Below are 13,880 nucleotides of genomic sequence, written 5' to 3' on the forward strand. Positions count from 1 at the left end.
GAGCCTTGCAGCCATGTAGATGCTTCTGAGGGCAGGTGCAACACTCTCTGAGAGGGCCCGGACGCGCTAGATCCCAGCAAAGGCTGAGGCTTTGTGGAGCATTAGCTTTATGGAGAGTTGGGGGTTGAGGCATCCCTGAAGGTGGAGGCAACAGGGCCTTGGAAGGAGGGCTGGGCCTGGTCTGACACCAAGCCATGACTTGGCCATTTGAGGACACCCTACAACTGTGAGAGAAAATGTACTGTGCTCTGTTGAGGCCTTTTAAAGGACTGTTATGTGGATTAAATGAGAATGGGTGTCAATATGCTTTGTAATGAAAGCGGATTTCAGGACAGAAATGGTGAAGGATTAATCTATACCATCTCTACTAGAGTGGGGGAGGGAGATGACTGGGCTTTTGGGTGCTTGAGTGTTGGGGAATTGCTCTTGAATGGAAACAAACTGCATTTGGGCCCTTCCAGTTAGTGGCTTCAAGTGGAGGCAAGCCTCAAGCTTGGGGAAGTCCTCAGGGTGTGGGTCCTGGCCTGGGTCCTCCAGCTCCGGGATGGGCCAGTGGTGGGTGTGGGGATGTGCGCCTATTGGTCGTCATCGGCAGCGTGTGGCGGGAAGCTGCGGACTGGGGCCTCCAGGAGCCCAGGCAGACAGGTGCAGAGGCAGGAGCGGCAGCAGGGCTGGCTGCCTCCGGGGACCTGAGGAGCAGCAGGCGCTGGAGGGCCAGAAAGCACCTAGCTTCCTGCCCAGGTACCTGGCCCTTCGTTCCAGGAGGCGCAGAGAGGAGGGGACCCTCGTCCAAACCAGAGTTCCACAAACCGCAGGTTCCGCCTGAAGTGGAAACTGTTCTGTGATGCCCGCTGCAGCTACCCACTGCCACCAACTCCCTCGGCGGACTCCGTTGCCCACTGCAGCGTGGACGAGTGGGTGGGGGGCTGGTCCAGCCATGATCTCCCCTGCCCGTGGAAGCCCGACCTCCTGGCGTGTGAGATCCACTGGACCTTGGTCCTGGAGAGGGGCACCCCGCGGGTTTCCAGAGGGGCGTCGGCAGCTGCCACGGACGAAGCGGGGACCGACCGCCAGAACCACTATCCCCTCTGGCCATCCCAGCGGAGAGGACCCAGCAGAGAGGACCCAGCAGCGCGGAAACTTCGACGGCAACAGCCCGAGCCACAGCCTGGAAGATGATCGAGGACCCAAGATCAATATTCACAACAGTCAGAAGACGCTTATTGTTTAGAAGGAAGCTCTTTTGTTCTTTTTACCGAAGAGAGCAGTAAAAACATTTTTTTCCCTGATCAAATTTTTGCCCACATCTAAACAGCCAAACCAGCTCCTGGCCTCTGTGTCAGGACACCTCGCCCTTTTCCCTCGGCCGGCCGGGACGCGTGCTTGCAGCTGGGAGACCCCGCGTCGGCTGCGGAAGGAGCTTGGGGCCGCAGCTCGTCCCCACCCTCCCCCCGCACCCCCCACTGTTCCCCCGCCCGCCGCCGCCGCTCTCCGGAGCAGGGTTTTCTTGGGAAGCGAAGCTGTACCACCCAATCTGCGCGTCTGGTGGCTGAGGCTCGGCTTCCGATTCCATTTAAAACGACCCGCTCATCTTATCTCCGTGTCGCCTCCCTGGGGTTTCCACCCACCCCCGGCCCAGCCCAGCCTAGCCTAGCCCGGGCAGAAGCAGAGCCGGGAGCTTTTGAAGTCCCCGGAATTTCAATCCGAGAGGAGCCGGCTCCACCGGAGCTGGTCGCCCCAGCGGGGAAGGGACTGTGGGCCTGCGTGGTGGGGGGATGGGTGTCTCCCCGCCGCAGGAAATGAGAAGCGGCAGCAGCCCCGGCTGGACCCCACTTGGGCTGCTGTTACCCCCTCTCTGCTTTATGGGGTTGCCCAGGCTTTTATGGGGTTGTGCAGCTTCACTCGCTTTCCCAATGTCCCTTCCTTCTCGCGCCATGCCGTGCATAACCTTCACGATACCGTGATAAGGACGTTATTAAAATCCCCCTACATCTCCCCCCAAATGCCAAAACAGTGTTCTTATCCGGTCTCCTCTTTCTGTCTTCTTCCTGTTAAAAATTTAGCCTTTTTAAATCTGGTATCAATGCTTTAGGAAGAAGTGATATTTGGTAAAACATTTTTTTTTTCTAAAGCCCTGGGGTAGGGGGTGGTTGAGTAGGCTCCTAACGACCGAAGAAACTGAGGCTGCTTTGAAAGGGCGGAGCAGAAGTGGGGAGACGGGTGGGCCAGGAGTTGGGCTGAGGGGATATGCCTCTGACACTTAAGATCTGGAGCCCAAAGGCGGCAGCCTCCCTCCAGAGAATCTCGGCTTTTGACTTCTCCTGGGGGTGTAAGGGGAAGGCCTGCTCTGTTGGGCACGACCCAGGAAGGAGACTAAGTGGCACCCCTTGATCTCTCAATCCCACTCTGCTTTCATCTCACGGGGAAAACTCAGAGGAAAAGAGGATCAAACACAGAGCATTCCCATAGAATGCAAAGCTGGGGGCGGGGCAGGGGAGCCTGGAGTCCCTCTGTGGACTCCGCTCTGAGGAGATGGGGGTAGCAAGCTGTGAGAAGGTGGCCTGCTCATGGGGGTGGAGGGGAGGGGAGGGGAGAGTGGGCGCCACCCAGGCCCAGTGCTGGAAGGGCCCTACAGAGAGCGGGCAACCTCCGCAGCTTTAAGACAGATGCTCAGGGGTGGACTTTGACCAGAAGGAGAGAGGAAACCAGGTGCTCCCTCAGGCTCTGGCTGTTTTGGGGGAAGGGCAGGGCATGACAGAATCCTTGGACAACTCTGAAGGGCAGCAAAAGGTTTTGGGATTTGATCCTCCCACTCCCAATAGCTCCTCTCTCACCTCTAAAACATTTCCCAGGTTTTTGGGTTAGTAGTGCTCAGCAGATGGTGGCTTTGGGAGTCCTAGGGAGTGGAGATATTTAAGTGGACATTACCCTCTGGATTCCATGTCCCTGTTCCCCAGGTGAGGTTAACGAACACCTTGTTATTAATTGGGGGAGGAGTGGAAAGCAGGAGTGGGGAGGAAACTTTGTCTTTCCTTGTACTCCTTGCTTCCTCCACCACTTCATAACCCCATGGACCGGAAGACTGGGGGGGAGGAGGAGAGAGAGAGAAGAGTAGAGAAAAAGAAAAAGGAGTAAAGTGGGAGATAAAAGAAAAAAGGTAGTGGTGGAGGGACTTTAAAAGCTGAGACTTTGCCTAAGGACATGGAGAAGGAGGGAGGTGCAGGGGCTGCACTTTGTAGCTAGCTTTGTAGGGCTAGAAGCTCTTGGGGAGGAGGTGGAGAAAGGGGAGTTGAGCATAGAAGGTGCCCACCTCCTGCCCTCAGCAAAGTGGAGAGACCCAGCCCACCTGTCGGCCCCAAAACATTTGCCCAGAGTTTGAAAGAGCTCAGTTTGAAGGAGTTCTATTCCACCTTCCCCAGAAAAAGACCTGAGAGAGGCCTGTAGCAGCCCCCAAACATCAAGTTCCACACCCTCTACACCTGTGATGGAGGTTTGACTTCCATCCCTAAAAATTTATGAGCCCCTAGTCACTTCCTCTTTCAGGGCATTTTCAGTGACTTCTCTCTCTTCAACTCCCAGCACCACCCGCCTTTGGAGCCAGGGACCAATGCTCCTGGGTAGGGCCTGGGGGAAGACCCTGTCAGTCAAACCTCAGTGAACCCCACCGTTCTGAGTGCTGGGGTCCTCCCAATCAATGCTCGCCCTAAATCCCTGGGTGAAAGCTAGCACCTTCTCCCTGCTAGGGGCCTCCAGTGCTGCCAAAGTAGGGGCTGCATTTACCACTACCTCTTCACTTGAAAAACCTCTTTTGGGGAGAATTCGTTGACTCCGAACGAATACCTTAAAATACGGGCAAGAAAAAAAAAAATGCCACTCTTAGAACCTCTCCCCACCCAACATACCTGAAGTGCAGGCGAGGCCCAAGCAAACGGGAAAGCGATTTCTTCTATGAATAGCCACCTCGAGGTCAAGTCGGGCTGTGGAAAGCTGAAAACCATCTAGATGGGGAAGAGGAATAAAAAAAAATAGCGAACACTGACTCAGCAGCCAAGGCGAGTCTTTAAAGAAAAAAAAAAAATGAAGGTATTATAATCTCTTGCCCCTTGGGGAAGAAAAATAGCAAAGTTTGGTTCCCCAGAGGAAGGAGACAAATGGGGGTAGGAGGAGGGAGGAGAAGAGAGAGGAAAGGATAGCCCAGGCTCAAGCTCTCCAGTCAACTTGGGGAGGGGGGATACATTTTTCGGTAGCTTGTAAAAAGACTTTGGAGCCGGTTTGAGGTTAGCTGCCAGGGGCGGGCTGTTGTAATAATGCCGAAAGAATCCAGGCTTGTAAGCCGGCCTTCACACTTCTAAAATACAGTTACGGATTCTTTTATCAGTGTTAGATCAAGGCACCAAGTTAAGAAAACAAAAATCAAAACAATAATAAAAGAAAAAGTCAAAAGCGTATTTAACTACCGAGTCCCGCTGCCCCTGCGGAACTCGCCGTGCGCGTTAAGCTCTCTTTTCTTTCTGCGGAATTCCATTTGCATCCCCTCTGCCTGGGTGTCTCCCTCTCTCAGTGTGTGTGTCTCTCTGTTTTCACACTCTCCTCCCCATTCGAGCGAGGCCCACACCTGGCGCATCACTGCCGAGCCATTAGCTGCGGGTCTCCTTTCATCTTCGCTGTGGCAGACGTTTCTATTTATCCACTTGCGCTCGCCGAGTGGCGTCACCAGCGGTACTGTAATGACGATTGCAGCAGGAGGATGACAGCTTAGAAAGAAGAGGGCAATGGGGCTTCCTCCCAGAGGCGGTGCGGCACAGAGGAGCGCTCGCATCACAAGGTGACCCTAGCTCCCCAACGCCACCGCCGCGGTCGCCGTCGACATCGCACTCCGGCCGCTCGGCGCCCGCCCAGTCTCCCGGCCTCTTTTTCGCCCTCTCGCAGCCAAGATCTATCCGGCCGCTGGGGACCCGGGGAGCAGGGGGTTAGGAGCTCACTTGGGGCTTTCCCCCGCCCCCACCGGATAGCCCCGGGATGGAGAGCCGAAAGGACCTGGTTATGTTTCTGGATGGGGGTCAGATTAGCACTCTGGTTGGCAAGAGGGTCTCCAATTTGTCCGAAGCCGTGGGCAGCCCTCTGCCCGAGCCGCCCGAGAAGATGGTGCCCCGTGGTTGCCTGAGCCCGCGGGCCGGCCCTCCGGCCTCCCGGGAGCGCGGCGGGGGAGGCCCGGAGGAGGAGCCGGTCGATGGACTAGCAGGCAGCGCGGCGGGGCCAGGCACCGAGCCACGGGTAGCCGGGGCGGCCATGCTCGGCCCGGGACCCCCAGCCTCCTCCGCCGACAGCCTCTCGGGCCAGGGACAACCCAGTAGCTCGGATACGGAGTCGGATTTCTATGAAGAAATCGAGGTGAGCTGCACCCCGGACTGCGCCACCGGGAACGCCGAGTACCAGCACAGCAAAGGTAGCCACCGCACCCCTTCGCTCCCCTGGCCTCCCAGTGCGCCCACCCTTCACTTCAGCGCAGGCCGGGAGGAAGACACTCCTTTCCCCCAGGGCAGGATGGCTGGGGGGACCCACCTGAGCAACTCTCCCCTGCTAGCTGCGTCCCGGCGGGGGTCTCCCACTGTGTTCTGGCATTGGCGGGACTGAGGGTGACAGCTCTGCCTTGTGGGGGGGAATGCAAGTCCTGGGCTTGAGGGAGTCACTGTGCACCCCAACCCCCCCAGTGTTTTGTGGGAATGCTTCAACTGTGGGGGGAAGACACCTTCCCCAGGCGAGGGCAAGATCAAACGCCAGTCCCGGCAGTTTGTGGCTGGCGGGGTGTAAGACGCATGGAGGCGCGGAAGCCAGGAGTCCATAAAGGACCGTAAAATCGCGGCCCACTCGGGCAGCCCGGGTGCTGCAGCCCTCCAACCAGTTTGCACGTCGGTCAGAGGTCCAAATTACCTTGTCACTTCCCGGGCTTGGCGGCGCCAGGTCGGAAATGGTCCCAATGGTCTAATTGCTTTTGGTCTCCGGTTGCATTTGAAAAGGCAGAGATCAGGTCCTCCCCCTTTCCCCTTCCCTTCCTAGTCCCACTTCTCCACCCAAAGGAAAAGGAGCTGCGGGGGGCTGGAGCCCCACCCTTCTCAGAGGTAGGCCCAAAGCAGGGCAGCTTTAACTGGAGAACCCCTCCCAGACCAAAGGCTAATGGGAGAGGGGGATGGATGGCCCGGAAGGGAGTCTCCTTCTGAGCCAACAATCACCCCACCAGAGAGGGGCGGAAAACTTGGAGGGAGAGCCCACCAGCAGACACTCCTCCATAAAGCTGTGGGAGCGGGTGGAAAGAGCCTGGGAGGGAAGAAAGACCACCCGTTGGCCTTGGCAGCCAATACCTTGTGGAGAACTCACACCCACCCTTTACCATCTTATCACCCACTCCACCCAGACTCCCTACCATAACATACTCTCAGAACAACCTATACTTCACTCAAATACACAAAGGTAACAGTATACTCAAACATGCACTCCCATGACATCCCTGCAATACATGCAACCTAGTACACATTCCCACACCTGTGCTGGCAGCCTGGCAAACAACAGCAAGGAAACTATCTGCTCAGCATCCTGCAGTGCTCTAAGACCCAGAGATTATAACTGCTCCAGCACAAAGATGCACCTCAACTCACTTGCCGGTCAAAAGTGCATATCCTGGCTCATCCCTGCCAATGGTAGGCAGAAAGCTCCGGGAGGCTGAAGTTCACCTGTGCTCCAGGGCAAGTAGGGAGGGTGGCTTGGAGCCTCTGTACCCAACTTGCCTTAGTCAGATGCCTCTCATAGAGCAGCCAGACCAGACCTCCCCAAAGACATCTATGTACCCATCCCAAGGGCAAGCCCTTATCCTTCCCTCCTGGGTTCCCTAGAGGCTGCAGCGCCCCAAGCAGTGGCAGTTACTGAGATGGCTGGAGTGGGGGGTGTCCCTTCCCAACTCTCTCCCTCCTGGGCCTGCAGATCCAAGTCAGCGGCATTTGTATCTGTTGTGTGTCTGTGTGTGTGCACCTGTGTGCTCTGGGCTCCCTGTGCAGGGCCCGGCTCCGAGGCACTGGTCGGCAGCCCTAACGGAGGCAGCGAGGCCCCCAAGAGCAACGGCGGCGGGGGCGGCTCGCAAGGCACCCTGGCCTGCAGCGCCAGTGACCAGATGCGCCGTTACCGCACCGCCTTTACCCGGGAGCAGATTGCGCGGCTGGAGAAAGAATTCTACCGGGAGAACTACGTATCTAGGCCGCGGAGATGCGAGCTGGCGGCCGCCCTAAACCTGCCGGAAACCACTATCAAGGTATGTGCGGTCAGGACTGGGAAGGCAGGTGTGCACCCATTTAGCAGGAAGTAAATACCAACTGCTCACTCCCTAAATCGGTGCCTGGAATTGAGCCTGGGGTTTTCTTGTCTAGTGCGTGCAGATTTACCCTGCTAACAATCCCTAGGCGGGCACTGCTGCCATGCGGTTGACTATGTTCCTTTCCTAGTCAAATAGACAGCGGGGATGGGGATGGAGTGCCTGCGTGGGTAACAGGGGGTGACCCAAAGGAGATGGAGGGAAGGAGTCGCGTTTCTGGGAAAACACTGCCTCAGACCCATGTAGTCCTAGTCCTAGTACTTCCATTACTGGCAAACCCACACAAGGTTCTGGCACCCTGGGGGGCCTGGCCACGTGGGACGAGGGAAGGAGGGACCGAGATTGCAGTCACTCCCCAACCTCTCTCAAGGGATTCCAGCTCCAGGTGGTGGTGGTGGTGGGGCCTGCCCTCGCCCCAGTGGCGTCTGCTTTGACTATTCTCTGCCCTGCCAACATTGTGCCCTGGAGTGAGACAGGACTTCTGGGCTCTGGGAACGGGGTCAAGTCCAGCTGCCGATCCTGCCCCGCTCCTCTCCCCAGGTGTGGTTCCAGAACCGACGCATGAAGGACAAGCGGCAGCGGCTGGCCATGACGTGGCCGCACCCGGCCGACCCCGCCTTCTACACGTACATGATGAGCCACGCCGCGGCCGCGGGCGGCCTGCCCTACCCCTTCCCGTCGCACCTGCCGCTACCCTACTACTCGCCCGTGGGCCTGGGCGCCGCGTCCGCGGCCTCGGCCGCCGCCTCGCCCTTCAGCGGCCCGCTGCGCCCGCTCGACACGTTCCGCGTGCTCTCGCAGCCCTACCCGCGGCCCGAACTGCTGTGCGCCTTCCGTCACCCGCCGCTCTACCCCGGCCCGGCGCACGGACTGGGCGCCTCGGCCGGCGGCCCCTGCTCCTGCCTCGCCTGCCACAGCGGCCCGGCCAACGGGCTTGCGCCCCGGGCCGCCGCCGCCACCTCGGACTTCACCTGTGCCTCCACCTCCCGCTCGGACTCCTTCCTCACCTTCGCGCCCTCCGTGCTTAGCAAGGCCTCCTCCGTCGCGCTGGACCAGAGGGAGGAGGTGCCACTCACCAGATAAGGGGCCGCCCGCGGGCTGTCGGCTCCAGGACGCCCGTGGGGGGGCCCCGCGGGACTCAGCCAGTGCTCCTCCTCGCCCTCAGGACACTGAGGGGAGAGGAGAGGGCCGAAAAGGACCAGCGGGACTCGGCCTCAAGGATTGGGACGCCCAGGAAGCAGCCATGGCTGGCGCGTTTCGGGGGCAGAAGTGGGGATGGGGAAGCAGAGGTTGAAAGACCTTCCTCTGGGGTGGCCTCTCTTTGCCATTCATCGTGGGACACACCACCCCTCAATGGGGTTGAGGCTGTGGCTCCAAAGCTAGAGAAAAATTAGCTACAGCAACCAATATCCCCAACCCCTCAGCCCTCCATCCCCCCACCTCACACACCTTCCTCCAGCGGCCCCTTCCCCCCTGCCAAGGCCAAGCCCAAGCACTGGAAAGGAAAACTGCTGTCTCTCTGAACAAAATGCTGTGTATGCAGAGCAGGTAGAGATTAATCTTTGCCAGCTTTTCCAAGGCATGGCAAGGGGCTTGAGGATGGCGGCACCAGCCAATTGGGGGAGAGAGTGAGAGAGATGATTTACTACCAGGGAGAATCCTGCCCCTTGGCATGGAACCTGGGGGCTCTCACCTTCTTGGAGACTCAAATACACAGCATCTTCTGGTTCTGGCATCTACCAGCACCTGATCTCTTTCCTCATTCCCAGCTTTATGACACCTCTCAACTTGTGGCTCCATCCCTATCCCCACTCCCTCCACCTCCCCCACCCTTCCCACCCTCCACCCACACCCCACTTTCTGTTAGATTCCGGCTGGGAGGCTGCAGACACCCCAGGGCCCCTTGGCAGCTTCTAAGAGGCCAAGCCTCTCTTCTCTGCGCCCAGCACACACCCTGATTAGCAAGTATGCAAGGAGGGTTTTTGAATGTTGAATGTATAATAATGATCACCATTGGAGCCCAGAGCTGAGCTGTTAACAAGGTACCCAGGGAAGAGCTTAGGGAGTGGGAGCTTCACCTCCCTCCCTCTCTCTATCTGGTAGCAAATTAGAGGCTATTTTCATCTTTTGCCTGTTCACCTTCACTTCACTAGCTTTCTGGCCCTACACTTTGCATTTGGCATTTTTTATTTTTCTCTCATTTTCCTCCCAAGCTGCCACTGGGGCTTGGCTTTCACATGTCAGTGGGGCACCTTCCGCCCCTTCTAGGAACCCTGTCTCTGCCCTTCACCAGGGTTTGTTTGGGAGCCACTCCCAAACCCTCACTCCCACATCCTTGCAGACAGTTTTTAAGGAAGAGAACTTGTATCCCCTAATGCAAGCTTCACCCTGACTGAGAGGGAGTGGTTCTTCTGGGAGGGAATAAATTTGAGTTGGTTTGAGATTTTCCTTTGAAGCCCAAAGAATTTACTGTTACAATTTGTTAACCATATTGCAATAAAAGCTGGACATGATTCTCATTTTAGCATTTTAATTTTTTTGGAAGCAGGTAGCATGTTGACTCTTTGAATTGCTAGTTCAGCCATGAGGGGCTTGTTAGGGAAGGAACCAAAAGATGGACCCACAGAGTCTTGCTAGCCTTGACTGCTGTGTTGGGTGTTGGTAGGCTCCAAACAGACACCATCCAGAGGCAGAGAAAGCAGGCTCCCAGCTGCCCTGGGGTGCATGTATCCTTAATTCCGGGCATGCTCTGAGGCCCTTCATGGGTAAACTGTCCCTTCAGAGTGCTGACCCCACCTGGGGACCCCCCCTGTGATGGATGGTTTCTTCAGCTGCTCCAATCCTTTGAGGAAAAGGGACCTGGGCTGTGGTCTCTGTGCTGTCTCCCTCCACCCCAACCCAAGGTGAAGGTAAATGGGGCAGCAGAAGTGGAGCTTGAGCTCTGCAGAGAGCTGGGTTTGCTCATCAAGTTGAGTCTGCATCTCAGGGTGGGGGAAGAGAGTGGAAGAGAACTCCTGGGTTGGGATCATCTTGGTTTGAATTATCCTCAGACTGCAAATCATCTCCAGGATGGGACTCTGGGCAGACAGGGAAAGGGGACAGGCAATGCTCAGCAGCTCCGCCCTCCCCCAAAAAAACACACACAGGAGAACCAAGCTTGGCTGGGGAGTCCCGCTAAAGCAGGGAAGAGATGAGAGCGTTCAGGGAGGCTAGGAGGCTATCCAGCATGGACACCCAGGGTCCTCTGCCGGAGTCTCTGCCAATGTTTCGCCAGCCCATGGCGACTCTTCATCCGCCCTCCTCCCCCGCTGGGCTTCGCAGCAAACCCTCCTGCACACAGTGGCTGGTGCCCTCCCAAGCAAAGGCCGGCGCTGAGGTTTCCAGCATCGTCCCCCCACCTCCCACCCCAGGCCGGTACAGCTCTCTCTGCAGCCAGAAGCTCCCGAGTGCCAAATCTCGGCAAATTTTGTGGTTGCTCCGCGTCGGGCAGAGATTGCTTGCGACAGGTAAATGGGCTGCGGGTTGCCTTAATGCCAGGCGTATTTTCAGTTAATAGGGAGGGAAAATGAGGTGTCTGCAGCGATATTGGAAAGTACAAGATCGATGATCCGGCCTCGTGTCCAATCAGCAGCCTTTAATTGACTGTATTTTCTGGGTAATTGAGCCTCTCTTCCTCCAAATTGAAGTGGAAGATATAACAATACATCTTGCCAGGAGGAATTACTCATTACTTCATAATGAAATTTCCCTTTTGCCAAGGTTTGCGGTTTGGCTCTAGGGACGACTTCCTCCCCCACCCGCCATGCTCAGCCCACCTGCACCGGGCAACCCGATCCGGCCTGACACGCCCCATTTGGGTGGGTAGGAGGGAGTGGGAGATGACCATGAAGAAGCACTGCCTCCCCACAGCCGCAACCGCTATCTGTAAAACGAGAAGGCTAGACAGGCCACGAGGCCTGACACGGTATTGTTTTCGTTTTTTTGCTTTCTGAGTGCCTCCACTTAGCTTTGCCTCATCTCGGTTCCATTTTGCAGGTGGGAAAACGGAGGCTCCGGGTCTCACACAGCTATTGAGTGGTCGGTAGATGTAGCTATGAGCTCCAGGCTCCTGCTTCCTCCTCCCTCGAAAAGTTTTGGGGCCCAGAGTCCGCGGTCACCCTCAGCGAAGTCTGACACCTCACTCCTGACTCACACTTTCTCACCGCCGGCCGATCCAGCGCCTAGCCCGGGTTCGGGTTCGCTCAGCCCGTCAAGGTTGCCGCCCGCTGCCTGAGTGCGCGCCGGGCCCCCAGCCGTCGCCGGCTTGTTAGCGTATGATTGATTGCCTTATTAAAGCGTGTTCTTGTAAGTGTGACCAAACTGATTGCATTGCATATGTTTGGGATAATGCTCATTTTAAACAACAGGATAAAGAGGATGAGCTCGGCAGAGCTTCGAAGACGAAATGATTTCGGCCAGCAGCTCCCTAACTCTGACATTAAATTGCCCAGTTACATAGCAAATCACTTGCTATGGGTTCCTACATCGTTGTCCCCATTTTTTCCCCTTGGCCTACAGTTTGATCCCATCCTCCAATGTGGTATGCCCGGCAAATGGTGATTTGCTCTGTGATGATATCCACTCCACCTTCCTAGTCTTGAACCCTACACTCACACATTCGCATGAAGTCCTCCTCCCACATCCCAGGCTGAGGGAAAAGGGATTTTGAATGCAGCCTCTCACCCTAGGCCTCCCAGGGGGACATGGCCCTAGATAGTCACCCCAAATGGGTGCTTGGGTCCCTGCAGTAAGGCGTGTGTCTCTTCACCCCCACCCCCAGCCCTTTCACTGAAGTTTAAAAGATTCTTTTGTTCCCCAGGCTTCTGCCGCTCGGTTGCTTCCATTATTCCCCAATCGAGGAAACACAGCCACCATATGTCCACCGGAGAGCGTGAGTGTCACGGTGGACGGTTGTTGAAGATGTTCAGATGTATGGCATTCTCAAAGTGGGAAGAGTTTTGCCTTCCTAGCATCCTCTCCCAGAGTGGTAGGGGGAGGGGTAGGAGTCAGTGGGGGAAGGGGGGTAGGAAAGGAGGTTGGGGCAAAAAATTGGCATTTCTTTTAATTATCTCCCCATGCCCCCCTCCACCATTCGTTGTGTCAAGGTTCTTTCTGTGTCGGTTCCCTAACAAAGAAAATCCTCATCTGGCCTCCACTTACTCCCGTCGATTTGCACAAGATCCAAAGAGCTCACAGATTGAACTTCCTAAGGGATACCTTTGGGATATGCTGGAATTCTGATTTGTTCAAGATGATGACAGTCATCAGAACAAATCAGAAACAATGCCACTCTTCAGGGTGTCATTTGTAAGTGTAGTCATACGGATTCGTTTGCAGGACCCAGCAAAAACTCGTCTGGATAAGTGACTAGATCCAAACGACAAATCTCTTCCGTCACTCAGCTCCTCCCAAGCTCTGCAGGGGCAGGCACAGCAGACTGCATTAAGGCAAAACTAAGGCCCAGCTCACCATTTGTGCAAGCTTGAGGGCCCCCCGAAATGTTGGTCCTCAGAAAAAAACCAAAACCCAATCACAAAATGCATCCTACTACCTACAAAGTAAACAGAAACAAAGTCATTTCCAAAATCACCTTCTCAGCAAATAAGTATGTGATATTCTGAGCAGGAGAGACAGAAAGATTGTCACTTAAAAATAACATGAAAGCATTAAGTAATTATTTAAAACAAGGCTGTTTAGAAAAATATTTGTATTTATTGCAGCTGCTCAATTGGCCTCGTTAAAGTCGGCAAGCATTTAAATTGTGTTACAATCTCATTTAAATCCCGCTCCGTTCCAGCAGGCTGAAGAGCTTGAATAGACCAATCACTTCATAATGATGATGAATGAGAAATTAATTCAGATACAAGCAAGACAATTTAGGCCTTCATCTGTTTAAATAGCCTTCCAATATTATTCGCGATCGCGGGTCACAGATTGAATCAATTGTCCAATCTTGTGAAAGTCATATCCTTGCATCTTCATCGAGATTATTTATAGCGCAGTGAGGGCTGCTGAAAGGTATACGCTGTTAACAGGGACAATTACTTAAAGGGAAGCGTTTATAAAATGGGAAACAAATGCCGAGGTTGGTAACAAATGGGATCAAAAGCAGCCATTCCAATCTGGCTTCTCCGGGGAAGGGAGCGGCGCGGCCCTGCAGGATGAGGAGCTCTCCGGGCCTCCCCAGGGCCCAGGTGAGGCCGAGTCTTCAGGGCGCGCCAGCTTGCGCTGTGGCTGTGGCTGCGGTGGTGACCCGGGCCGGCCTCGCCCTCGCCGGCGTCAGGTTCGCGCAGGCAGCAGCCGGGTGTGGCCCAGGATGGACATCTGGAGGAGCCTCAGCCCGCGGACGCCCGCCCCCAAGTCGTCCCAGTTTGTGTCCTGGTCTCCGTCCCTCTTTGGGTCTCGGGATCCCGGGTCTGTCCGCCACTCTCAGATGGCGACAGGGCGCAGGGGCCTTCGTCGTGGAGGTCTGGAGGCCTCG

At 56.0% G+C, this 13,880-nt stretch overlaps 1 protein-coding gene across 3 annotated transcripts; it reads left to right on the forward strand.

Moving 5' to 3' along the window:
* Positions 1–4,540: 4,540 nt before the first annotated feature.
* EVX1 (even-skipped homeobox 1) lies at positions 4,541–9,173 on the forward strand. Of its 3 annotated transcripts, XM_012640704.1 has the most exons (4): positions 5,363–5,391; positions 6,413–6,468; positions 7,050–7,300; positions 7,901–9,173. In XM_012640704.1, exons 1-4 carry the CDS (start codon positions 5,378–5,380, stop codon positions 8,441–8,443), a joined length of 864 nt encoding a protein of 287 aa, XP_012496158.1. In that variant the 5' UTR covers positions 5,363–5,377; the 3' UTR covers positions 8,444–9,173. The 3 variants fall into 3 exon arrangements, with proteins under 3 accessions (XP_012496157.1, XP_012496159.1, XP_012496158.1); XM_012640703.1 differs by lacking the exon at positions 6,413–6,468 and having other exon boundaries at positions 4,541–5,446; positions 7,901–8,567; XM_012640705.1 differs by lacking the exon at positions 6,413–6,468 and having other exon boundaries at positions 4,686–5,391; positions 7,901–8,443.
* Positions 9,174–13,880: the final 4,707 nt, after the last annotated feature.

The sequence above is a fragment of the Propithecus coquereli genome, unplaced genomic scaffold (assembly GCF_000956105.1).
Source record: "Propithecus coquereli isolate 6110/MARCELLA unplaced genomic scaffold, Pcoq_1.0 Scaffold156, whole genome shotgun sequence".
NCBI classification, from domain to species: Eukaryota; Metazoa; Chordata; class Mammalia; order Primates; family Indriidae; genus Propithecus; species Propithecus coquereli.

Excerpts from the sequence above, each read along its gene's own strand:
- EVX1 (XM_012640703.1), top strand. The coding sequence starts at position 5,020 with ATGGAGAGCCGAAAGGACCTGGTTATGTTTCTGGATGGGGGTCAGATT. Across the intron at positions 5,447-7,049 it reads CGAGTACCAGCACAGCAAAG|GGCCCGGCTCCGAGGCACTG; the intron begins GTAGCCACCGCA and ends CTCCCTGTGCAG. Across the intron at positions 7,301-7,900 it reads TGCCGGAAACCACTATCAAG|GTGTGGTTCCAGAACCGACG; the intron begins GTATGTGCGGTC and ends TCCTCTCCCCAG.